Here is a 26,969-nt window from a genome sequence, read left to right as displayed (position 1 = left end):
TTTTGTGATTGGCTTCTTTCATTTAACATAATGTTTTCAATGTATATCCATGTTTTAGCATTATCAGTACTTCATTTGTTTTTATTGTTGAATAATATTCCACATTTTGTTCATTCATCAGTCAACAGACATTTGGGTTGTAACCACTTTTTAGCTATTGCGAATAATGCCGCCATGAACATTTGTGTAAAGCTTTTCGTATGGATATATGTTTTCGGTTTTCTTGGGATACACCTAGGAGTGAAATTGCTAGTCATAGGGTAGGTAAATCTATATCTAACATTCTGAGGGGCTGTTAAACTGTTTTGAAAGTGGCTGCATCACTTTGTGTACGAGGGTTCCACCACCAATGTATAGGGATTCCAAGTTCTCCATTTCCTTCCCAAAACATGTTATGGTCTGTCTTTTTTTATTTTAGCTATTCTAGTGAGTGTGAAGTGGTATTTCAATGTGGTTTTGGTTTATCTTTTCCTAATGACTAATAATGTTGACCTTCTTTTCATATGCTTATTGGCTGTTTATCTTCTTTGAAGAAATATCTTTTTAAGTCCTTCTCATTTTTTACTTGGATTTATTTGTCTTTTATTGTTGAGTTATAAAGCGTTTTCTTATATATTCAGGATACAGTTCTCTTATCAGATGTATGATTAGCAAATATCTTCCCCATTTTGTGAATCATCTTTCACTTTCTTGATGGTGTCCGTTGAAACACAAAAGTTATTAATTTTGATGAAGTCCAGTTTGTTGATTTTTTTTCTTTTGTTGCTTATGCTTTTGGTGTCATATCTAACAAGCCACTGCTTACCCCAAGGCCATGGAGATTTACTCCTATGTTTTTTTTTCTGAACATTTTATAGTTTCAGCTGTTAACATTTAGGTCTGTGATCCATTTTGAGTTGATTTTTATAGATGATGAGAGGTTAGGGTCCAATATCATTCTTGTGCATGTAAACATTGCATGTAGATATTCACTTATCCCATCACCATTTGTTGAAAGGCTATTCTTTGCCCCCATTGAATTGTCTCAGCACCCTTGGTGAAAATCAGTGGGCTGTAGATGTGTGGATTTATTTCTGGGCTCTCGATTCTATTGGTCTATATATTCTATCCTTATACCAGTACTGCACTGTTCGATTACTGTAGTATTACATTGACGGATTTTTGGATGTTAAACCAAGCTTGCATTTCTGGAACAAATCCCACTTGATTATGTTGTGTAATTCTTTACCTATGTTGCTGGATTTGGTTCATTGGTATTTTGTTAGGATTCTTGCATCTTTATTTGTAAAGGCTATCAGTCTGTGGTCGTCTTTTGTCGTGATGCCTTTGCCCGACTTTGATACCAAGATAATACTGGCCTCCTAGAATGAGTAGGGAAGCACGCTTTTTTAATTTTCTGGAAGAGACTATGAAGAATTGGTATTTATTATCTTTAAATTTGTAAGAATTCTCTAATGAAATCCCGCACACACTTAGGGTTCACTTTTGTCATTGCTGTTTGTTGACTTTCCTGCATCAACTCTGTAAAGTCTGTCTACACTGCCATGTCTAGCCACTTCAGTCTCTGTTGGGTTAGTGTTCAGGTAAAAATTGAACAGACATTTCCAAATGCCTTGATCCTGTATTCTTGACCCTTTGCTGAGGGATTTATACAGGGTCTGAAGGTGGGGCAGAGGTGAAAGATTAGGATCTCTTCTGGACATGTGCAGAGCCCTGCACGTGCGTGTGTCCTTTTAGATGCCCTCGAATATGTCAGTCAGATCTTTCCCCAGTACCCCATGGCCATATTATTCCCCAGCTTTTTCCTACTTTTTAGCTGCCTCTTGTTTTCCCCTACTGGTATCAGCACCTCAGACAGCTGCAGTATTAAATCATTGCTGCCGATTATTTCTGGAAAATGTCCTACGGATAGGGTTTTTACCCACTGAGTGGGCTCGAAGTGAGGTCCATTAACAGCAAGCCCTGCCAGTGAGGTTTTTCCACAGAGCTGTCAGACAGCTCAAGGAGTGACAGTTGTATGTAGATGAGAATTGACTTTTCGAGAAGCTCCTAACCCAGTCTTTCCCTTCCAGTGGCTGCTAGGCTGCTGGTTTTCAGAGCCACCACAGACATGGGCAGGGGTGACGGGAATAGGATGAGTTTAAATGCCGCACAACTCTGTTTTCACTGAGATTCAGATTATTTCTGAAGTAGGTACTCTTGCCATTATGGCAAGCCTTTGGTTCCTTTTCCAGAATTCTATAAAAATTGCCTTTGACAATTTGTGCTGGTGGTCTCATTGCTTTTATGGAAGAGCAGATTGTCAGAGGGTATTCCTCTGCCATTCCAGAAGTCCCTCCACCTTATTTTAAACACCAAAAATTGTAAGCAATCCAAACGTCCACCTTCGTAGGATAAATTGTGGTATAGTCATACAATGGAATACTATAGCAATGAAGATGAGTAAACTATTGCATTCAACAACATGAATGAATTTCATAAACATAATGTTGAGTGAAACACCAAAAATTTTATCTTATTCAAGAACACATGTAGACTTGCTAGCTTTTTATCTATTTTTGTAAACTGAACACGCCCATGAACTTGTACCCAGAATGTTCTTCATGCCCCTTTCCAAATAACCTGTTTCTAAACCTTGATATAATTTGAGTTATTTAGTGTATACTTTTTTGTGTCTGGCTTCTCTCACTCAACATTATATTTATGAAATTCATTCATGTTGTTGAATGCAATAGTTCATTCATCCTCATTGCTATAGTATTTCATTGTATGAATATACCACAATTTATCAATCCTATGTAGGTGGACATTTGGATCGCTTACGATCTGGGGTTGTTACAGTGCATTCTGCACATATATTTTTGCAAACATATGTGCATACTGTTGTTAGATATATACCTAGAAATGGAACAACTGGGCCGTTTGTTATATGAATGTTAACTGTAGATGCAGTCAGTTTTCAAAGTTGGTACACCAATTTACATTCTCACAGTAGTGAAAAGTATTAAATGTACCCAGTATCCTTGCCATACTTGGTATTATTTGACTTTTTCATTTTAATCATTCTGATGTGTATGTATGGGGTCACATTATGACTTTAATTTGAACTTAATGCATTTGGTCCATTTTTATGGTGTTATCTGCTTTTTTCTAATTAATTTGTAGAAATCCTTTATATTTTGTATATCAATATATTCTGTGTAGATTTACAAATATCTCCTTCCACACTGTGACTTGTCTTTTCCTTCTTTTTTTTTTTAAGTTTATTTATTTATTTTTGAACGAGAGAGAAAGTAGAAGTGAGGGAGGGGCAGAAAGAGAGAGGGAGAGGGAGAGAATCCCAAGCAGGCCCCACACTGTCAGTGCAGAGCCTGATGCAAGGCTCAAACTCACAACATGAAAGCATGACCTGAGCCGAAATCAAGAGTCGGACACTTAACCAAATGAGCCACCCAGGCGCCCCATGTCTTTTCCCTCTTTAAATGGTAGTGTTTCAATGGAGTACTATGTGGCAATGAGAAAGAATGAAATATGGCCCTTTGTAGCAATGTGGATGGAACTGGAGAGTGTGATGCTAAGTGAAATAAGCCATACAGAGAAAGACAGATACCATATGTTTTCACTCTTATGTGGATCCTGAGAAACTCAACAGAAACCCATGGGGGAGGGGAAGGAAAACAAAAAGAGGTTAGAGTGGGAGAGAGACAAAGCATAAGACTCTTAAAAACTGAGAACAAACTGAGGGTTGATGGGGTGTGGGAGGGAAGGGAGGGTAGGTGATGGATATTGAAGAAGGCATCTTTTGGGATGAGCACTGGGTTTTGTATGGAAACCAATTTGACAATAAATTTCATAAAAAAAATAAATGGTAGTGTTTGATAAAGAAAATTTTAGTAAACTTGATGTTGTTTAATTTATCAATATTCTTTGTTATTTACGTTTAGTATTTATCGGATCCTGTTAAGATTTTTTGCTGGCTAAAGGAAATCAAATGCAATCAACTGATTTAATTTTTTCTGCAAAGTTTTAAAAGAACCTACGATTTATGAAGAATATTTTAGTCTGCCTTGAAGAACAACAGTGCTTTCCCAAGAGTGTATTTTATGAACGATTGTCCTCTTTCATTCACAAAAGCATCCACAAAACATCAAGCCTTAGGATTTTTTGTTCTTTCCAATCAAACCCAGCAATTCCATTGAGTATATTTTCTCATCCCATTTGTTTCTACTGGACTGTCTTCTATTTTCAGAGATAACAGAGCCTATTAGATGTGAAATTCTCTAACTTTTTGCTCTCCACTCCTATCCCATAAAATAGATCCTCATCTGTATTTATTTCCCCTCTTCCTGCTTCAGCGGAAGACATTTCATAGAAAGTGGGTCTATCCCACCTTAAAAAACAAAATAAAATGTGTATTCTCTAACCCCTACTAGTTATTATTCCCATCTCTCTCCTTCCTTAAAGAAGGAATATCTTACGTATGTGATAAAATTGCACGGAACTAAATATACCCACACAATGAGTGAGTATACTACTGGTGAAATCTGAATAGGGTAGATGGATTGTATCCAATTCAATTTCCTGGTTGTGATATTGTAGTTTAGTCATGCAAGATGTTGCCATTGGAAGAAATTGGGTGAAGGTGTATTGGGTTGCACTGTATTATTTTTTTACAGCTATATGTGAATCTACAATGATCTCAAAATAGAAAGTTAAAACAAAAGTCTTTCTGAAACTTATCCATAAGAGTAACTACCATTTATTGAGTGCTTGCTGTGTGCTAGGTACTGTTCTAAGCACTGTCAGGCGGATACTGTCGCTAACCTCATTTTATACATTGACAGAACAGGCATAGAGTGATGAAGTCACTTACACAGGGTCACCCAGCTCACACGTGGCAGAGCTTAGCATTCAGATCCGGGCAGCCTCGTTGCAAAGGTAGAGCTCTTCATTCGGCTACACGTCTTGTGTATCTGCCTTCCTGCCACCTTGTCACACTTCAACCCACCCCTCCTTAATTTAGCTCCCATCCCAGTCACTCAGCTGAAACTGCTTTGCCTGGACCACCAAGTCTGTTACTAAATGGAATGGATTCTTCTGGGCCCTTACCTTTCTTCCCGCAGCCTTTGGTATTGTTCATGCATTCAGCCAGTATTTTACTGAGCACAGGGTGCCAGACTGCTTTTCTGCTACAGCTGAAGGATGTATGTATCTTCACTTGTTACAACTCGGGGATCAGAATTTTGGGCCCTGCTGACTTGCTTGTGGGTGGTTGACAAGCCACCTTCTGTGTCCCATGCTTTTATTTTTCTGTAGCTAAAACAGATCAGATTGTTATTTTGTTTGTTTCACAACATTTAGTGGGAATGACTATATTTAGATACTGTTTCCACTTCTCCCCAGACAGAAATCTGAACTTTCCAAGCAGTTGTTGTGAATATGGATACATTAAGAGAGCCAAATCCTGAAGTATTTTACCCCTTCTTATACAATTATTAATGATAAATGATTAATGATACAAATGATCTGAAAGTTGCCTTTGACTCTTTACCTACCTTTTTCTGTATAAGAATAATTTGGATTAATTATTCTTATGCCCCTTATATGGAAATACCAGGAAGATCACTGTATAATATTAAGTAGGTTTCATTCCATATGTTCAAATAAAAAAGCCACTCCAAGGAAAATACTTGATTTCATGAAAACACGGTGGAAGCTTTTTGCATATCATCAAAACTGAGCATTGAAGGCCAAGTTGAAGGAAAGGAGTCAGTCGTCTTGTCTCTTTCTACATATGCATGGTTATTTTTCTGTATTTTCATTCCTTTCCCTAATTCAGTAAAGGAGAAAAAAAATTTTCTCCTACTTCTTCATGCCAAGAAAACAACTCTTGTTTTATTAGTTCTAATGGGAATGTGTTTTGCTTGATGATTGGAAGCAACTATAATCCTCCTGCTCCCATGCAGGGTTACTGTTTTTGTCTGTTAGCTGTTTGTTTACAGCAGCAGTTAGCAATTTGTATGGACAGTGCTGTTCTCAATGAAACCCAAATGCCTCTTGGAAGAAAGATGACGGATTCAGCCCAGTGACTTGCAAAACTTTAAAAGCAATTCCTTGTCAAACATGTGAAAAACAACTCTTCCCTCTCCATGACTCGAGGAAAAAAATGAGAAACTATCTTACACCAGATGGTGATTCCTTGCTAGTAAAATGGGCGGGGGCTGACTGGGCCCCAGTGCTTCATGTTCCCTTTGCAAAACCCACAAAGAACACATTTGGGGCCACTTTTCAGAGTTGGCAACAGTCTCTGCTTTTTAAGGAAATCATATGGACACCAAAAAAAGCCACAGTGGATGAAGGGCTCGGAATCCCCAGAGTCCAGAAATGGGATACTTAGCCCTTAAATTCTAAGTCATCAATTGGAACCTGGCCTGGACCCAGGAATCATCCCAGCTGTTGCCAGGTTTGGTTACTTGATTAAATTTGGTTAAAACAAATTGAGAAAAGGTTATATTCTCTTGTTGACTACAGCTCTTTTTAAAAAGAAGATGGAGGGAGGAGGAGAGGGAGAATGGAGCACAAAAGAAGAAGGAAGGAGGAGAAAAATGGAAACTAAAAAAACAAAACAAAACAAAACACCTTTGGAATGATGAAGTGATTAGCAAATTTCTAATTACTCCAGATCTAAAAGATTCAATCACTGATTTTGAGGCCAGAACCTTCCTCTCCTAATACTATTTACATGTAAGGTATTATAGTTGCTTTCACATATTTATAAGTTATTTAAAGAGGATTTGAGTGTGTGTGTGTGTGTGCGCGCGCGCGCGCGCGCGCACATGCATGTGTCAATTTCCTGGTTTTTTTTTTTTTTTTTTTTTTTTTTTTTAATTTTTGGGACAGAGAGAGACAGAGAATGAACGGGGGAGGGGCAGAGAGAGAGGGAGACACAGAATCGGAAACAGGCTCCAGGCTCCGAGCCATCAGCCCAGAGCCTGACGCGGGGCTCGAACTCACGGACCGCGAGATCGTGACCTGGCTGAAGTCGGACGCTTAACGACTGCGCCACCCAGGCGCCCCTACCTGGCTTTTTAAAGATGGAAAGGATGCGTTGGACATAATGAAGCCCTTTCACTGACGACACTGAAGCAGAGTCTGGCCAGCCACTTGCTAGGGATGTCGTGAAGATCTAAACACTAGAATAGTAATTGTATTGGTTGGTTTTAAAATTTTCTTCTTCATCTCAAATGCTGTGCATTATGAATCAGCCCCCTTTGCCTGTCGTTTTTTAAATTACCTTGATTTGCACTTTCCGTCACTTGAGGTAACACCTGTTTTACTTTTGCCTTATATGTAAGAAAACGTTGACCACCTTCGCTAACGTTCTGTTTTATTTCTTTAGGTGTCTGAACACACACAGTTGAGTTGGATCCTTACCTGCCTGGTCAGACTGCCCCGGTTACAGCATTTACACCAGTGGAAGGTAAATGCTGGTGATCTGATTAATAAATAAGGAGTTCAAAGCTATTTTTTTCTCCTGTTTATATTTGTGTTCGGCTCTGGGAATCCTGCGTTTACTGGCCTCCCTGGTCTGTTACTCACTAGTGGCTAGAACAGCATTTTAACCTCTCTGCCTCAGGGTCCTAAATGGGAAGTAAGAGTGTTCTCCAAAATTTCAACTTAAAAACAGCATAGGGGAGCCGAGGTGTCTCAGTCGGTTGAGCGTCCGACTGCGGCTCAGGTCATGATCTCACGGTTGGTAGGTTCAAATCCCCGCATCGGGCTGTGTGCTGACAGCTCAGAGCCTGGAGCCTGCATTGGATTCTGTGTCTCCCTCTCTGCCCCCCTCCCTGCTTGTGCTCTGTCTGTCTCTCTCTCCCTCTCTCTCAAAAATAAACACTTAAAAAATTTTAAATAAAAAAAAACAGGATAAAAATGTCCAACTTATTAACTATTTGATTTTATCTGTGTAGGTTGAATCAGAGCGATCTTTGGATAGATTTGGTAATGACTTAGAACATTATAATTAACAGACAGTCACAATTTCTGGATTACTGGGCTCTGAAGTTGCCTCCCATCTCCACTGTAATTAACTGGCAGTCAGGCTCAAATGTTTCCATTGTGGGGAGAGGAAACAACATATTTTATTTAACATTTATACAGGTTGAGTCCAGGCAACAGTTCAAACCCACAGAAAAATGAAGGCTGTACTTTTTCTAGAAAGCTCAACTGAGAAAGATAAAGTGGATAATTCATAGTACTTCACTCCCATTTATTTTTGCAGTTGGATAACCTGAGGGTAGGTAGCCCCCATGTACGTCAGCCTTGAATTTCAGTTTCAAGCTTCTTTCCAGCATATTTTCAGGGCCATTGGTTTCTTCAAAAGCTGGTCCAGAAACCTCCACGTGAGTCTCAGCAAGAATCAGAGCTTTCAAGTGGCCGCGCCTAAATAAGAGGTAGAGTTAATACTGTAGAATCATTACCTGCCAGGAATTAGAAACAAAATTTTTTAATGTTTTCTACCATATCTTGGTTTTAGGCAAGACTTTGCCATTTGATCATAATACTCTAAGTTGAATACTGCAATCCGTTTTATAAGAACTGAGTACTAACTTAATGGGAAATGTTCCCACTTTAAAATCGTGTCCGAGGAGCTCCTGATAACACATTACTAGTGAATGCACAAGACGGTTTCCCCCACTACCCAAAACTAGAACATTCCTCTTTCATAAGCCACAGTGGAGTAGAACCAAGAAGCAAGTACTACTTCATAAAGGTGAAAATCCTCTTCCGATTTCTTCCAGTTATCAAAAGCAGGCACTACTGTAAGTCTTTTGCAAAAGCAAAGTGGCATAATGAGAACTTTCAGGTAGCAGGGGAAACCTATATTCTGGAGAAGCCTTCCCTCCAGTCTGTGATATTTTATTTGTGGGGAAAAACATGGGTTTCAAATGCCAGCCTTATCCTAGAGCGTGTTCCTGCCTTCTGTGGTCATTCCTTCATTAACAAATACCATCAAGTCTCGTATCACATTAGGCGCTGGGGTTACAGCAGTCAACAGGAGGGACAGAGCCACTCTCATGAGGCTTGTCGTCTATTTGGCCAGAGACAATTACACAAGCCATCAGAAAGTGTGAACAGTGATCAGAGGGGAGAGTTCCAGCACTGTAGAAGGATCTCCGAGCACCTAGCTTGGTTTTGATTAGGGGGGATAGTAGGGTAGAAAGGTGGGGTCAGTGTTGCTTGAGGTCAGGGTTATTTGGAAGATTCTACAGGGGGTAACACAGATGTAAGGCATCTGAGGCACATAATAGACACTCAACAAATATTAATGCTCTCCACATCTCCCCCTTCCTTTGTAATTTCGAGATCCAGTATTCTAATATAGAAAGACTATGAAGCTAATGCAGTAACAGTTTTTAAAAACTGGGTTCTTTTCCCATTTGCTCATTTCCAAATTGAGCTTTCATTATCTTTCCCCAGTGATCATTGCAAACTGGGCTTTGTAGTGGACATTGTAATCAAGAGATGTACTGAAGGAATTATACGTTCAAACTTTCAAGTTTCCTTTGAATGCCTTATAGCATTAGATGCTATAAGCCAGAAACTACTTGAAGTAACCTAAAGAGTTAACTTTGTACCTGACTTGTGGAACATTGACATTAAGAGGGTTAAAGAGGAGCTGTTGCTTTTCAAACCCAGACTCAAAGGGTGTATCTGCATGTTGGTTGGGGAAGCCCAAGTGGTGAGCCCATGAACTTGGTCCTCAGAATCATGCAAGTGTATATATTCAGTTGTTCAGTTCATTCAGAAATAATCAGACCTCAGGGAAGTGATTCATATTAACTAAATGAATAATGTCTGTACACCAAAATAACCATGTATCATTTTACAAGAGAGACGCTTAGGCCTTGAAGCAATGACCAGTAAACTGTACGCAATATTCCCTATTAAGTAGTTCTGCCCAGAGAACTGTTACCAAATGTTCTGCCCAAATTACCTGTTATCAATGCTTAGCTGTGGCAAGGGAAATGCTATCACTAGGGCTTATGTTCGGTGGGTACATACTCGTAGCTTGTGGTTGGTATCCATTAATTAATTAAATACTTGTCGTATCTCTTCTGGTGTTACTATCAGCTTCCCCATTAAGGAAATACTTTTCGTCTATACAGTCTGTCTTGTACACTGGAATCACTTTATGCCCTCTAGTTTTCAGTGCCTACAGATCAAGACAGATTCACAATTGATTAGATTAAAATTTTCTCTTAGTTTCGTTTTTTAAATGCCACAACTTTTTGTTTTTGGTTGTTTGGCTTGGTTTTTTAAAGAATTTTTTTTTTAATGTTTATTTATTTTTGAGAGAGACAGAGAGAGAGCATGAGAGGCAGAGAGAGAAGGAGACGCAGAGCCCAAAGCAGGCTCCAGGCTCTGAGCTGTCAGCACAGAGCCCGACACGGGGCTCAAACTTAAAGACGGTGAGATCATGACCTGAGCTGAAGTCGGACGCTTAACCGACTGAGCCACCCAGGCGCCCCTTGGCTTGGTTTTTTAAATGTGATTTTAAGGGGGACCTTACATTTTGGTCAACAGCACAGGGTGAGACTTTCTGGGAGGTTTCCACAGACACGATATGGTGCTTGATGTTAACTTATCAAATTAATTAATTTGCAGGAATCTAATTTCATTATATTTTCTGACCTTACTTATGAAATACGGAGTTCATCTTATTTGGAAACTAGAAACCCCCCTTTTTTTTTCATTTTATTTATGTATTTTTTAATGTTTTAATTTACTTTTGAGAGACAGAGAGTGCAAGCAGGGGAGTGGGGCAGAGAAAGAGGGGGACAGAGGATCCAAAGCGGGCTCTGTGCTGACAGCAGCGAGCCTGACGCAGGTCTCGAACCCAGAACCATGAGATCATGACCTGAGCCGAAGCCAGACACTTAACTGTCTGAGCCCCCAGGGCTCCCCAAAAACCAGAAACTCTTATATGCTTGTTTTAATTAAATGGATAAGAAATAGTGGCCGTGCAGGACCCGTTAGAGGGGCAGTGGTGAAGTAGATGTCCCTTATTCCTGCCTGAGCCTGCAGCATGAAGACAAGCCAGCCCCATGGCTAGTGTTGCTAAAAGGAACTGAGATATAATGCTAGTCCTGGTAGCTTCAGATTACCTTTTGCGTGCTTTAAAGATTTCTTTATTTAGCAATATAATTAGGTGCATGTCGGATTTCATTCTCTCCTCTCTCTTCACCGCACAGGCAAAGACTGCCACCCAGAAGCATGGCGGAACCGCGGGCCTGCTCACGTACCCAGTGCTCCAGGCCGCTGACATTCTGCTGTACAAGTAAGGAGCAGAGCTTACCTCCGGTCTCACACGTACTCATGCTGACAGGAGAGTGAACCGATCCCGAAAAGATTTGGTTCGTGGGGCAAGGGGACATAGAAAGGATTGTGTGAATCAGTTCGCATCTATTCCCCAGTAGGAGATACAAAATGATAGAAGTATGTTTCCATATGGAATGAGTAACGTTAAGGGCTAACACCTAAATAGCACTGGCTACGTGTTCAAAACTGTCATAAGTGCTTTATGTGCATTAGCCCACTGAATCTTCACCAAACCTTGTAAAGATAGCACGACTATCATCCCCATTTCACAGATGAGGAAATTAAGTTAGTGATTTGTCCAAAATCATGTAGCTAGCAAAGCTTGGACCCAGGACTTGAGTGTAGAAAGTTTGAGTGCAGAGTTTTTGTGCTCTTTTTTTTTTTTAATTTTTTTAATGTTCCTTTATATTTAAAAAAAAAATTTTTTTTTAACATTTATTTATTGTTGAGAGACAGAGTGCAAGCAGGGAAGGGGCAGAAAGAGGGAGACACAGAGTCCTAAGCAAGCTCCAGGCTCTGAGCTGTCAGCACAGACACGGGGCTCAAACTCTTGAACCGTGAGATCATGACCTGAGCTGAAGTTGGACCGAAGACTCAACCGACTGAGCCACCCAGGCGCCCCAATGTTTCTTTGTATTTTGAGAGATAGAAGGAGAGACAGATTGTGAATGGAGGAGGGGCAGAAAGAGAGGGAGACACAGGATCCAAAGCAGGCTCCAGGCTCCGGGCTCTCAGCATGGAGCTCAAAGCGGGGTTCGAACTCACGAACTGCGAGATCATGACCTGAGCCGAAGTCGAATGCCTAAACCCCTGAGCCACCCAGGCACCCCGAGTTTTTGTGCTCTTAACCACTCTGTAATATCTACTTCCCTGGTAATAATTAAACTTCAGGGGTTTTAAGTGTTGACTTCTACAATCTAGACTCTCAAGCAAGGCAGTTTAATACAACTTGTCTGCAATTATGGCAGTCAACCCATGCTTTCCAAGACCTTAGCGGCTAGCCGCATGGACTGTTGACAGAGGAACTGAATTTTAAATTGTGTTTCAGTGTAATTAATTTAAGTTTGAATGGCCACCTGTGCAAGTTTTTCAGCATGATGTAGAGTTCCTCTGCTTGTCCTGGACCCACAGTCCTTGCAGTCAGCCAGTGCTGTCCTTTATGGCCTCAAACCCTACAACCAGAGGCCGCCAAGGCCTGCCCTCTCTTACTGCTGGCCAGAGCTTCTGACCTCATCCCTCTCCCAGTTCTTCCCTGCCATCCCCAAGTCACCTCCCTCAGCCCTCCATTTGGCCTTCTAGAGAGAAAACTTCCCAATCAGCGCGCGCATAGCCAAGCCTTGCTACTATGAACACTTCTGACGAAAAAGAGAAACTCCGTGAATCTTTTCGCCCCTCTACGGCCTTGATCCTTCCCTAGGAAAACTAGAATTCTTTGCATGTAATTATGATAACAGCATGGAGATGATTGGATATGTACCTTGTACTATGACCCCAGAGCCCTTGTGCAATTAAGATGGAAACAGCAGAAGAACAGCCTCTTAGCTTTACAGATAAGGAGTGTCGTTTACTTACTACACGCAGGCTATCTTTAACTCCATTTAAAACGTACACATAAGGATTGTGTGTTGTTTGTTGTATCAACTTGAATGCTGGATTCCCAACAGCATTTACTACTTATAGTAAACTTTTGACTTAGCCTGGAAAATCCAGAACACTTTTCTCCAGGAGTAGCAAAATGAAAGTCTAATAAAGATCTAACATATCTTCCGGCAAAGTGGCATGTTTTCTCACCTGTAAAATGGGAATCATGATTATTATGCACAGGATTATTAAGGGATTAACATGAAATATGGGCCAAGAAGTGCTGTGCCTGGGATCTGTCAGTTGGTCATAACTAGTGATGATTGTCTTTAAGGATTATAAACTCATGGTGAAATTTCACTTCCCAGGGGGTCTTCTGTATAGAAGCAAAGGCTGAGATTTTTTGGCACCAGGATATCGAGCCAGTTGATTTCCTTAACAGTTCAAGAACTACAATGTAAAAGTCCTCTAAGCTCAGGGCTGTGAAAAAAGAATAAACTTGAACAAAAGTGACTGCCTCCTTTGTGATACCAGGGAGCACAGAGAGGGAGGGAACTTTTCAGGGCTCTCTTTCATTTTCCTAGCTTTACAGATACAGCCCAGTGAGGTTGAGCAGTTTATCCAAAGCTGCACAGCCTGTCAATGGACAGGGAAGCATCGGAGCATGATTATGGCCTCCTGAGGCCTGTGCTGACCCTCCTTAAGGAGTCAACAGTTATATTAGGGGGCAAGATCATCACATAAGTAACTAGGACAATACAAGGTCATATATACTGAAGTGATGACAAATTTATTTTTACCAGTTGCCCAAAAGACAATTGGCAGGATGATAAAATCCTGCAGTTTCTTTCATCTATAAAGTGGGCCAATGGGACATAGCTCAGGGGTTATTAAACAAATTATGTGTGAGTTGACATCACCTACTATATGCTCACTACACACGTTTTAAAAGTACAAGCAACATTTTAAAAGGCTGACATTGGCAAAAGTAGCCCAAGGTCCCCAAATCTGACACATATTCTGCCTAAGCTTGTGGATGTCTTCTTCGCTTACAGAAAACAATAAGTATTTCAGATGTGGCTGGTATACTTGAAGAACTTTCAGTAGCTTCCTGCCTCACTTTGCCCTGACACTAGCAGGTTCTCATAGTTAGTTAATGCTTCCAAGGATAAGTAATATCTTTCTAGCCTCAGCTACCCTCCAGCCCACTCCCTGGAAGCAAAGAAGTTATCATACTATTTATAAATATTCCTTTTTTGACTTCTGATCCAGGGGCACCTGGGTGGCTCAGTCGGTTGAGCGTCCGACTTCGGCTCAGGTCATGAACTCATGGTTTGGTTCATGAGTTCGAGCCCCGCGTCGGGCTCTGTGCTGACAGCTCGGAGCCTGGAGCCTGCTTCGGATTCGGTGTCTCCCTCCCTCTCTCTCTCTCTCTCTCTCTCTCTCTGTTCCTCCCCTATTTGCATTCTGTCTCTCTCTCTCTCTCTCCATCTCAAAAATAAAGATTAAAAATATAAAAATAGTGGATATTTGAAGAGAGACAAAATACCCAAAAGTAGCATTTGCTCATAGTATTATTTTGCATCTGCATTATTTTTCTGAATATCCAATTTCAAATAACTAGCTATCTGTTGAGTAAATGTTTCTCTCTCACTTTCTCTCTTTCTCTCTCCACACACACACACACACACACAGTTGTAATGAACATACAGCAAATACATGTTAAGTACTTGTACTGCTGCTAACCCAGAGAGAGGCACCATGCATGGACGTGAGGCAGAGGGAAAGAAGGAATCAACATGAGGGGGGCATTATTTGGCAGTCACTGTACTAGCCACAGCACACCTGTCATCTATTCAGAGTTTGGGACAGCTCTGTAAGGTAGGTAAGTGATATTATCCCCGTTTTACAGATAAAGAAGTGAAATTTTAGAGCGGTGCCACGAAGCCTGCTCGGATAGAGATGACAGTGGTTACCTGGGCCAATCGGTTTCTCTCTCTCAAGAATGCAAACAGAGAAATACAGGAAGAGGCTAAGAAGATAGTGAAAGCAAAAGCTGACACGACATAGGAAAATGGGGAAACAGAGGCCTCAGGAACTGTGAGTCAACAGAACCAAGACCCGCCAGGAACAGAGTATACAGAGTCTGATGACTGGTCAGAAACGTCACCCTTGGTAATATTCCAGAGAAGAGCGTAGTCAGCCCTAATGTCTGAGAATCAGAATCCGACCACTGCCATTGAGGACAGCGGAGATAATCAGTTCCTGAAACTGCTTTGGAGACTTCTGGCTGTTGAACTACATCCTTTCTCTACGAGGCCGGTCTGCCCCCAATTTGTATGACATCCTGAAAGCTGCCGGCCACATCCTCACCCACAACTGCCAAGCAGTAGTGTCTCCTCTTGGTCTTTCACTTTCCAGCTCTGCGGCAAGTGCCTGCGGTAAACCAGAAGCCCCTGGAAATGTGGCGTGCAGGCTGCTAGCCCCTGGAAATAGAGAAATTGCCTAGAAGGGAGAGGGTGGGGCTGAGATGTCAACAGATAACCCAGGACACTCTCCTTGAAAGCAACAGGAAGCTCTTTGTGATTTTCAGGACAGCGTGAGATGATCTGATGTATACTTTTAAAAGTCAACTGATGGAAGTACAGAGAGTGAGTTGCAGGGGCCAAGAGCGGCTGGGACAGTCTGTTCGGGGCTCTTTCACTAGTCTGTCTGGACCGTGATGGTGTCGGTAAAGATGAAGAGAGTAGGCAAATGTAAGAGATTTGGGGAGGAAAGAGGGATAGAGCTTCCCAATGGAGTGGTGGGTATGAGAAGGGGGTCTCGGTGACCCCACATTTCTGACTCATGCGGCTGGATAGATGGTGTCGCCATCCATGGAGACTGGGAATACTGAAAGTGGACTAGCCAGAGGAATTTATAACTTCACATGGTGTTTTCTCTCCTCCACTTCACTAGAGGTAAAAATCTTCATTGTATCTCTCACAAGACCCAGCACCAGGCCATGCACATCACAGTCCCGAAGTCGGGAAAGAATCCCTGAATTAGACATCATTACAGTATATCCAACAAGCAGCCAGTGATGGTGAATTCGTCCTTTGCAAAAGGAAAAACAGCACCAAACTCCACCCCACCCAGGCTGGTTAGAGGCAACATCACTGAAAACTCACCAACATAACCAAAGTAGGAAAGAAAGAGAGGAGGACAAAATTCTGTGAGCAGATATATGTAGGCAATGATTATTCATCTGGACACTAATTTTGCTGGAGGGTGGGGTGGATCCCGAATAAATGTGGATACAACTAGGAACCGAACAAAAGGAAAAAACATGAGTTAGTCACCAGAGAAGAAGATCAGACACATTATTATGTGACAGAAGTTATAACAATCAAAATTTTGAAAGGCTTTTGTTTTCTGTTGTATCGAAGGAAGCACAACCAGGATGAGTTAAAAAAAGAGAGAGAGAGAGAGAGAGAGAGAGAGAGAGGAAGGAAGGACGGAAGGAAGGGAGGGAGGGAGGGAGGAAGGAAGAGAAGGGAAAAAAAACTGGGAAAAAAAGAAGACATATTAATATGGATATCATTATATAGGGCATAAATTTTAAAAGAGCAGCTCTAAATTATCTGATGATGAGGACAGAGGTTGAAAATATGAAGAGAATAAGGCCCATAAGTGAGCAGAATCAAAGACAGGCTGAATTAATGTGAAGTGTGAACCCAATGAATGAGAAGTAAGGGCCAAGATAAATTATAGGAGGTGAGGAGAGCAGTAGGAGCAGAGGGAGAAAAGACTAGAAACAAACAAACTAAAATCAGAGGAAAAAGCCAAGCAGGGCAATAGGACCAGGTGAAAAAAATTAAAACTTTTTAATCCTTTTTTCAAAACAGCACAACCTCACAGAATTGTAAGAAAAGAGTCATGGATCTCACAGAAAGCCAAGAGGCATGCAGAGTCATTATGAAAACTAAATGTGTTTTCTGTTTAGGTTGGTTGCTTTGTGGATCTGGAACCATTTTGACATGTGGAAATATTCATTTTGATGTGCCTAAAGTGTATTGATTATGGTAATTGCTTTTTCTATGTTAGCTGCAGTCCATTGTGATTTCCTATGGGCTACTGTAATTGCTTTTTAACCTGCCCTGTTGGCTAATTTGGTTTGGGGGAGTCAAAGTGACCTCTGCGCGTCAGCCTGACTAGAATCACAAGACAGAAGAACCAAAGTCCAGTCAAAGAAGAGAAACGTAGGAGGGGGGTGTTGTGTGTGTTTACCTCCGAGAGGCGCGCATGCGGGCTTATGGGCACGGAAGGAAACCTAAAAAGGAACATGTTTGGTTTTACCACTTAGGAAGCCAGTGACTTTCTGTGTGGAAGAGAACAATGGACAAAGCCAAGCAACCATTTTGTAGAACTTCCTAAATTCATTTACTGACCTTAGACAAAGAGAAACCACTTCCTGATCCATCGTCACGGTCCCTGTGCTTTGCCTGTCCGTTCGTTATTCTGTCTCTGTTTTTGCTTAAATTAAAGGGGTTCTCAGAATTCCTATAACATGCTATTTATACCTGGGGATTGCCTAATCAGATATGTGAACCATCAAGTTTGTTTTCTATATGTATCAGGATCGCTGCCCAGGTCTGTGACTGTCTCTGGGATTATATGCTGGTATTTATGTTTGTGGTATAAATCACCTGGCAAAAAAGGAAAGTGATCCTGGCTTGAAAAAAGTCACAATGTACCTCTCATCAAGGTCCCTGATAGTATCAGTCTTTTACCATTTCATACTTCATCATGTCAGATATTAATGAATATCTATTATGTCAACAGCTAGTGTTTATTGAGCTCTACTGTCCATTATTATGCTTGCTTATCTCCTTTAATCCTTGAGACAATCTTATGAGGTAATAAGCACCATTATGACACCCAATTTACAGAAAAGTAGGAAGCTTGGCTATGGTAACTCACCTAGTAGCTGGTGGAGCTGGGATATGAACTCAGATAGTCTGACTTCTGACTCTGTGCTCTTATCTTATACTGATGACGCACCGATCTTACTATGATTTTTCGCTTGGTATAAATCTATATAGGTCACAGTGCCCTCCTCTTAACATCATTCATTTATTCAACAAATATTGTCACTTGATCTTAACCAAAAGGCCGAGAAGCCATTACTTACTTAACAAATATTTGTTGAGCTCCTCAAATATGTCAGACAACTCCTGTAGGTACTGGAAATAGATTCAAAAAGAAGACAAACAAGCTTTCTAAAAGCTTATTTTTCAGCCGGAGAGAAAACAATATACAATTAAATAAACAAATGAAAGAACATAATTAGATTAGGATTAATACTATAAAGAAAATAAATAGGATATGTGGAAAAGAACAAGAGGGAGAAATCAACATTGGAGAGTATGGTTGGGGAAGGCTTCTCTGAGGAGGTGATATGTAGGCTGAGACCTGAAATAAAGGAGCCAGGCTGAGGCAGCTAAGGGAGGAACATTCCCAAATTCTGGAAGAGCCTCACACGCTCACCCAGGTCACTGATACGACCTGTTCGTGGGATTTCACTCCTTACTGCTCCTGACTCTTCTGTTTTGTGTTTGGTTTTCTTTATTTCATGAATTCACTTCTTTTCATTTGATCGGTTTTCTGTCACCACCTATGTTCTCCGTTTCGTGGTCCTGCTTTTATCTTGTGGCAGTGATGCCTTTTTGAATCCCATCGAGGGAACCAAGCAGTTTTCTTTTTTTTTTTTTTTATGTTTATTTATTTATTTTTGAGAGAGAGTGAGCGAGCACATAAGTGGTGGAGGGGTAAAGAGAGAGGGAGATAGAGAATCCCAAGCAGGCTCCACACTGTTACCATGGAGCCCGACGTGGGGCTCAATCTCACGGACCTTGAGATCATGACTTGAGCTGAAATACAGAGTTGAACCCTTAACCAAGCAACGCCACCCAGGCGTCCCAAGCAGTGTTCTTTAAAATGCAAAACTATCTGTTTCTTGTAAAAGCTCGCTTTCAAATGTCTGATCTTCCTCAGGATCTAAAGGGTAAAGTCCCCCTTCCCTTGTTCCACAGTACTTTTCACGGTCCCATATTGGGCTCTTTTACCTGTCTGTCTGAATTTTATGGGCCGGGTGTTTTAAATCCATATTGGAACAAGGGAACCTTTCAAATAACGTCTGCCAGTCTACGAAAGGCCCTTGTGTCCATCTTCTGCCTCCCTGGCCGCTAGTTGAATTCCCTGCCCAGAATTCAACAGGAGGGCAGGACAGTGTGTCCGATTGCACATGCCAGTCAGCTAGGTTGGTACCGCTGGCCCGAGAGAGAGCTTTCTCCTACCACCTGTCTGGCTCTTTCACTCTCTGAACAGAGGCATTACATGCAAAAGAGCCTTCACCAGGTTACACTGCTCCCATGTCGCTTTCTGCTTCAGTGTCTCACCTTCTGCACTTCCCTTTTTCATTCAACACCTGTAACCTGAGTGCCGTCCTTCGCTGGCCGGGATGTGTTCTGTGTCCTGGGTCCGGCAGTGGCCAAGACAAACAAGGCCCTGCCCTCACGGAGCTCTCGTCCCATTCTTGCGAGGATACAATGCACCCTGACCTGCTCCTGCCGCCTCCGCTGCTTGTCTGGTTACTTCCTCTTGTCGTGACTGAGTGTCTAAAGAGTCAGGCTGATGAGACAAGGGCCGCCCTGGCGGCAGCAGAGGGGTGTCTGCCCCCATCCCGCGGGGGATGGGTTTCCGGCAATGGGGGCTCTCGCTCTGACCCTACATGGCCACCAGCTCCACCAGTCGCTCTTTTCACTGCTTCTGTTGATCCTCACAGTTCATGAAAAGTCTTCTCAAATTCCGTCTTCAGGTGTAACTCTTGCTGCTAGTTTTAAGTTATTTATAGTTTCTTTGCCTTTATGGGTATTTTAATACGAAATTGACATAGGTTCTCTTGGAATATAGTGCCGACCTGCAATGTTGGCTCTCCGATGTTGAGTTGGGGAGTAAATGTGGGATAGTCAGTGCCAACGTCTAGGAGGAAGGCAGAGATATAGTCCTAAGCCTTCAGAGACACAGCAGAGCTAGAGGCATAGCCCCAGAATCATCAGAGGAGAAGGGACGTGTAGATCCCCAGGGGAAAGCTGATGAGCTCTCTAGTGATGAGAGAGAACCTGTGAGCCAAGATGATGTTTTTAGAAATATCAACACTTAAGGGACAAAAGGGAGAGGAAATAAGCCACACATTGCTCTCTGTTGATTCTGTTTCTTCTTTCCTCCCCTGTGAAAATTTATACATACATAAATAAATATTCATCAGGTCTTGATTATCCGCTTTGCCAAACAGATGACCCTGGGCTTTTTTCCCCTTACAAACGTCCCCTCTTTGGGGCCAAGCTAGAGAGAAGTTGGAATGAGAGTCAGGTCACGGGCGAGCCTCTGGCTGCATAGGCGATGTTCATGAGCATCCTTCTGAAATACAGTGTAGTACCATTTTAGAATTATTCCCTACATAGCTACCGGTGTCTGAAGGCTTACAGACTTCAGGCAACTCCACTAAGCACACGTTGTCTCATTTCACCTCCACAATAGTATGGGGTAAATATTATTACTCCCATTTATAGTGAGAAAGTTGCCTATGATAGGAATTCTATGATTTACCCAAAGTCACACAAAACGAGAGTGGCAGAGTCAGGATTTGAAGCTCAGAGCCTGAGCTCTGAGGGCCATATTGCATTCCCACCCCACCCCACCCACACACACACACATGCACACAAACATGCACACATGCACACAGGGCAACTGCATGGGTATTTGAGGGGCTGTATGAAAACAACTAATATTCAGAGATTTTTTTTAAATAAATAAAATATATTACTTCCATGCAAAAGAAGTGTCAGAGTTGCTTTCAAACCTATACTTACTCTAAACTTCAAAACATTTATCAGCATTCATTTTGGAAATATACTCTGCGTTATTTTATGACAGAAACAAATATTAGTTTCATTAGCTGACAATCATACCTTGTTATTGACCAGAAAGTACTAAACATACATTCACCAGATTTACCTCCACAGGACTTTTGGGTTATTGTAAAAGATTATTTTTTTCACTCGAATCAAAATTTCCCACTATATGAATATTCAAAAGAATCTGCTACAAAATCATGTAAATTCTTTACGGTTCTGTAACTATAGCACAGGAATGGTCTTTTTTTTTTTTTTAATGTTTATTTATTGTTGAGAGAAAGAGTGCGAGTAGGGGAGGGGCAAAGAGAGAGGGAGACACAATCCGAAGCAGGCTTCAGGCTCTGAGCTGTCAGCACAGAGCCCAACACGGGGCTGGAACTCACAATCTGTGAGATCATGACCTAGGCCAAAGTCAGATGCTTAGCTGACTGAGCCACCCAGGTGCCCTAGCACAGGAATGTTCTTATGCAGCTATTAAAAAATTTTATTAATGAAGACCACATAGAAACATGGGAAATACCCATTATGTTAACATGAAAGATGGTATGCATATTATACTGCAATTATGTAAAAATATGCATCCATAGAGACAAGAACAAAGACTAGAAAGTAATTGGCAAAAATAAAAATGATTGCAAAATGAGGGATATTTCAGATTTTTTCAAAATGTTCTCCAGTGTTTTACTATATTAAAGTAGCCAGTCTGTACGCTTTGTTTGCTCATGCTCTGGACAGCTTTGTGAAGTAGACCAGTAAGTAGCCTGTGGGCAGTAATTCACAAGGGAAACATAAGATCTCTGCCAGTTTTTTAAGGACCACTGCTTAACCACAGGGATAGGAGATTTTCCTCTCTATAACAAAATAGAATAGTTTTCCTCTTCTGAGGCTGTTTTAAAAAGTTGTTATTTTCCCACTCAAAATGTACAATTATCGTGTAAATATCCAAATTCACTTTCAGGCAGCTGTTTTCACAGGAAGAACATGAAACTGTTTTGATCAAGAAACAACAGCACTTTATTATCTATATTATCAAACGTAAACTCCCCAGCCAAGCATTAAAGACTTAAAATCTCCTATGGGGTGCCTCGGTGGCTTAGTCAGTTAAGCGTCCCACTTCAGCTCAGGTCATGATCTTACGGTTCGTGGGGTCGAGCCGCGCGTTGGGCTCTGTGCAGGCAGCTCAGAGCCTGGAGTCAGCTTCGGATTCTGTGTCTCCCTCTCTTTCTGCCCTTCCCCTGCTCAATTCCTGTCTCTCTCTCAAACAAGTAAACATTTAAAAACAGATAAATAAATAAATAAATAAATAAATAAATAAATAAATAAAGACTTAAAATCTCCTGTCTCTTTCCCTAGTAATGCTTCCGGAGAGAGTTTTCCCCATCAAGACTTCTCTGTAATGGCTCATTGTTCCCTTGTTTGACATGCTGCATCATGATCCAACACTGCAAATGTTATATATGGGATTAAAATAACCATTAGTGAAGCTCCTATATTCTGACATCTTTGTCTCACATCTCTATTTTTTAATAAAATAAAATAAAATAAAATAAAATAAAATAAAATAAAATAAAATAAAATAAAATAAAATAAAATATTGCAGGATACAATTCAGGTCTCCTTTTTGCTTTTCCCCAGACCCACTGCCCTTCCCTCCTCCTCTGGGGGCAGCTACAGTCATGGCTTTGTGCAGGGGTGGGGGCCGCTTCCTTGTGTCATCCTACTTACATATGCAGCTGTAAACAATAGACAGTACTTTAAGATCTGCACGTCCGTGTACTCTACGTGTCTTCTGCGACTTGGTTTCTTCATTCAACATTGTTTTCAAGATCTGTCTGCATTGTAATGATAGATTTGTTCATTTATTTCAAGTTCCCTGCAGCATATTAATTGTGCTGTGATTGCAATTCACTGAAAAACGAAGGAGCATATTCCAAAAAGATCTTGAGTTACTCCCTGTATGACAGGGAGGAAAAACCCTTGCCGGAAGAGCTTTCTGCCATCTTTGATTTGAAGAGTGGATTGGAGCGGCTTTCAAGTGTGAGCGCAAGCTCTGGAGTAAAAAGCATCTGGCCAGGGCTAGGGTAATATGTGCTGACTGGGCGAGGGAACAGGAGTGGTTTTAAAATACAATTATGCTTAGAGCATATGCTATTTAAGATACCATTCCTCCCTCCCAGCAAGATCCTGTCACACTGGTGTTGATGGCTGTATTCTTCTGCTATGGGAGAAACAGAACTAGAGTTGACAAATGTCTCTTTGGCATTTGTCTGATACGTAGATAAAGACTTGGGCCTCAATATTCCCTCTGTAGTTGGTGAACATTTGTTGAACACCAACAGTGAAATAGGCACAGGAAAGGCAGCTGCTTGCAATATCATCTCAGTATAAGCAGGAGCCTTGCTGAGTGTTTCTGTCTGTCTTTTATTAAAGGTCCACACACGTTCCTGTCGGGGAGGATCAAGTCCAGCACATGGAGCTAGTTCAGGATCTAGCACAAGGGTTTAACAAGAAGTATGGGGAGTTCTTCCCGGTGCCCAAATCTATCCTAAGTAAGTAACACACATATGACTGTTAAATCAGGCCATGTTTCCAAGACAGGACTGGATAATGGACCAAGGCTTGGGATTTCTCCGGGGCTAAACTCGGCTTTCTTGTGGACAGGCTTCAGGATTTGTAACTAGAATCCCCATCTTTCTCTGTACTGTGGTAGACCTTGTTAGATTATTGGATAAAATAACTAAAAAAGTTTGAAAAGTATGGGAAAGGCTAAAAATGAAAAATAATCAAATTCATTAAATTATATAATACGTATATATATATATTTGGTAAATTATATAATATTTTCAGAGTATGAGAAAGACTTAAAATGGAAAATAATCATTTTTATTAAGAAGGATTATATAATTTACCAATTATATATATTTGGTAAATTATTTTATATGTATATTGAAAACATATTAATAAATCAATGTGTTAATATTGTATTATTAATATATCGTTATTAATATTTTATATATTTAATACTTTATAATGAATTACATATATATATGCACACACATACTTCCCTGGTTTATGGATGGGGATACTAATGGTTGGCAAAGCTAATTTTGCATCCAAGTCATATATCAAGTTGGTGGCAAAGCTCTTCTGATTTCTTTTTTTTTTTTTTAATGTGTATTTATTTTCGAGAGAGAGAGAGACAGAGTGCAAGCGGGGGAGGGGCAGAGAGAGAGGGAGACACAGAATCTGGAGCAGACCCCAGGTTCTGAAAACTCTTCTGATTTCAAAGCCAGTCGACCTTGCCTTCCCTGCTCACAAGAGAACAGTCAGAAGACTGAGAACTGCTGAGTCATCAGCTAGATAAAACAAGAGGGCACTGATCGTTCTCAACACTCTCCCTTCCTAAATGCACGACATCGACAGAATGTACCGTCCACCCAGTGGATCTGACACGGCACCTGCAGCTTGTGAGGTAGTACTGGTCTGGAATCTTCTCGAGGAAAGAAGCTGTGAATCTCTATCAATATTTCAGTAGCGATGCAGATTTGTGGCAAGGGCTGAGATCACTGAGCCCAATTAAACTGAGCGTTTATTAAACTGACTGCATTTACGTGGGCCCAGTATCTGATCAGAAGCAAAAGGCAGGTATAAATTTCTAAGCTATTGCAACGGTTCACACAAATAAAAACCGGGCCTTCCATGCACTGAAACCTTCTTTTAGCAATAAGTAATATTTTAATGCTTTTGCCTATTATTGTTTTTCCTATTTCAACTTGATATGTTTCTGTAATAGCCATAAAATAGGCAATTATTAAAAACACTGGTTTATAAAGCACAGCTTAACATCTTGATTCTATCAGAGCAGTAAGTGAGTCACTTCTGTGTGTGTGTGTGTGTGTGTGCGCGCGCGCGCGCGCGCGCGCACGTGCACGCACATGCGTTGGGATATACTTATATAACTGTGGATAAAGAAATGAAAGCATTGCCACAGATTGTTAAAATTTGTTGGGGGCAGGAAGGGCAGTGGTTGTAAAGGGCAGAGAGTGATTAGCTAATAGGGAAAGAGAGAAGGAAAGAAATAGATCAGACTTTTTAAAAAGGTAGGCACAGCTAAGTATGATTGATATATTTTCATTTGTGTACAATTATACATTTTATGAGTATATATGCATTAAGAGATGCATGAAAATATGATCAACAAAATGTTAACAGTATTATTACATATTACAGGTGATCTTTATTTTCATGCTTATATAAATGGCTTGAATTTTTCACTATGAGTATTTGGTATTTGTATAATCAGATAAAAATAACAAAGTCATTTGGCAAGAAATAACAAGTGTTGGCGAGGATGTGGAGAAAAAGGAACCCTCATGCACGATCGGTGGGATGCAAACTGGTGCGGGCACTGTGGAAAACAGTGTGGAGGTTCCTCAAAAAATTAAAAATAGAACTACCGTATGATCTGATAATTTTACTGTTGGGTATTTACCCAAAGAAAAGGAAAACACTGATTCAAAAAGATATATGCACCCCTATGTTTATCGCAGCATTATTTTATTTATAGCCAAGATAAGGAAGCAACAACCTAAGTGTCTGTCAACAGGTGATGGAAAAGGGGGATGTGGTGTATATATACACAATGGAGTACTGCTCGACTATAAAGAAGGATGAGATCATGCCATTTGAGACAGGCTGGGTGGACCTAGACAGTATTATGCTAAGTGAAGTAAGTCAGACTGAGGAAGACAACTACCACATGATTGCACTCATAAGTGGAATCTTAAAAGAGTCAACAAAAAGCAGAATCAGGCCTATGAGTGAGTACAGAGAACAAACTGATGATTCCCTGAGGGGAAGGGGGTTTGGGCCAAAGGGGTGAAGGGGAGAGGGAGGTACAGGCTTGTAGTTATGGAATGAAGGAGTCGGGGGAACAAAAGGCACAGCGTAAGGAATGGGGTAATAGCATTGGAGGGTTAGATGGGGTAGATGGGGTAATAGCATTGGAGGGGACAGGCGGTAGTTATACTTGCGGTGAACATGGCATAATGTCTGGATTTGTCAAATCACTACGTTGTACGACAGAGTTGGTGTACGACTGTGTGTCAACCATACTACTACTACTACTAATAATAACGTCATTTGGTATTCTCTGCACCTTTTAAGATCTAGACACTGACATTCCTGGTGATGTTTTCTGATTTTGGTGTTGTCTTCTGGTTTTGGTTTCGGTGTGTGTGCGTTGGCGTTTTCCCCCAGCATCGATGAAGAAGGTCAAATCCCTCCGTGATCCTTCGGCCAAAATGTCCAAATCGGACCCTGATAAACTGGCCACCGTCAGAATAACGGACAGCGCGGAGGAGATCGTGCGGAAATTCCGCAAGGCTGTGACGGACTTCACGTCGGAGGTGACCTACGAGCCGGCCCGCCGGCCGGGGGTCTCCAACCTGGTGGCCATCCACGCGGCCGTGACCCGCCTCCCCGTGGAGGAAGCGCTCCGCCGCGGCGCCGGCATGGACACGGCCCGCTACAAGCTGCTGGTGGCCGACGCTGTGATTGAGAAATTTGCGCCAATTAAGAGGGAAATTGAAAAACTGAAGATGGACAGGGGCCACTTAGAGAAGGTTTTACAGGTCGGGTCAGCAAAAGCCAAAGAATTGGCACACCCCGTGTGCCAGGATGTGAAGAAATTGGTAGGGTTTCTGTAGGAAGCTTCAATCCCAGAAAGGCGTTTATGCCTTGTGGTCTGTGCACTCCAATAAAGGCAGCTTTCCTCACAAACGAAAAATTGTGGCTTGGGGATGTTTAATTTGGTACCCATGATTATTTGCTTCATTTGATAAATAATGATTTGTAGCCTTCAAATAGAGCAGTATTCTAAATCATCAGCAAAATGCTGTGGCTAAAGGAAGGAGGGAGTGGGGGAAGAAGGAGGGAAGGAGGAAGGAGGGAAGGAGGGAGGAAGGGAGAAAGGAGGGAAGAAGGGAGGGAGGAGGGAGGGCAGGAAGGAGGAAGGGAGAGAAGGAAGGAGGAAGGGAGGGAAGGAAG

General features: G+C 41.4%; 1 protein-coding gene across 1 annotated transcript in view; it reads left to right on the top strand.

Moving 5' to 3' along the window:
* WARS2 (tryptophanyl tRNA synthetase 2, mitochondrial) overlaps positions 1-26,709 on the top strand; it is a 96,921-nt gene extending 70,212 nt beyond the window's left edge. The window contains exons 3-6 of the mRNA XM_030325754.1: positions 7,400-7,480; positions 11,256-11,341; positions 23,352-23,470; positions 26,181-26,709. Coding sequence (XP_030181614.1) covers positions 7,400-7,480; positions 11,256-11,341; positions 23,352-23,470; positions 26,181-26,629 — 735 coding nt within the window. The 3' untranslated portion in view covers positions 26,630-26,709. The remainder of the gene's footprint in view (positions 1-7,399; positions 7,481-11,255; positions 11,342-23,351; positions 23,471-26,180) is intronic.
* Positions 26,710-26,969: the final 260 nt, after the last annotated feature.

The sequence above is a fragment of the Lynx canadensis genome, chromosome C1, assembly GCF_007474595.2.
Source record: "Lynx canadensis isolate LIC74 chromosome C1, mLynCan4.pri.v2, whole genome shotgun sequence".
Lineage (NCBI taxonomy): Eukaryota > Metazoa > Chordata > Mammalia > Carnivora > Felidae > Lynx > Lynx canadensis.
The sequence above is the reverse complement of the archived record's forward strand: the minus strand, read 5'-3'. Positions and strand labels throughout refer to the sequence as shown.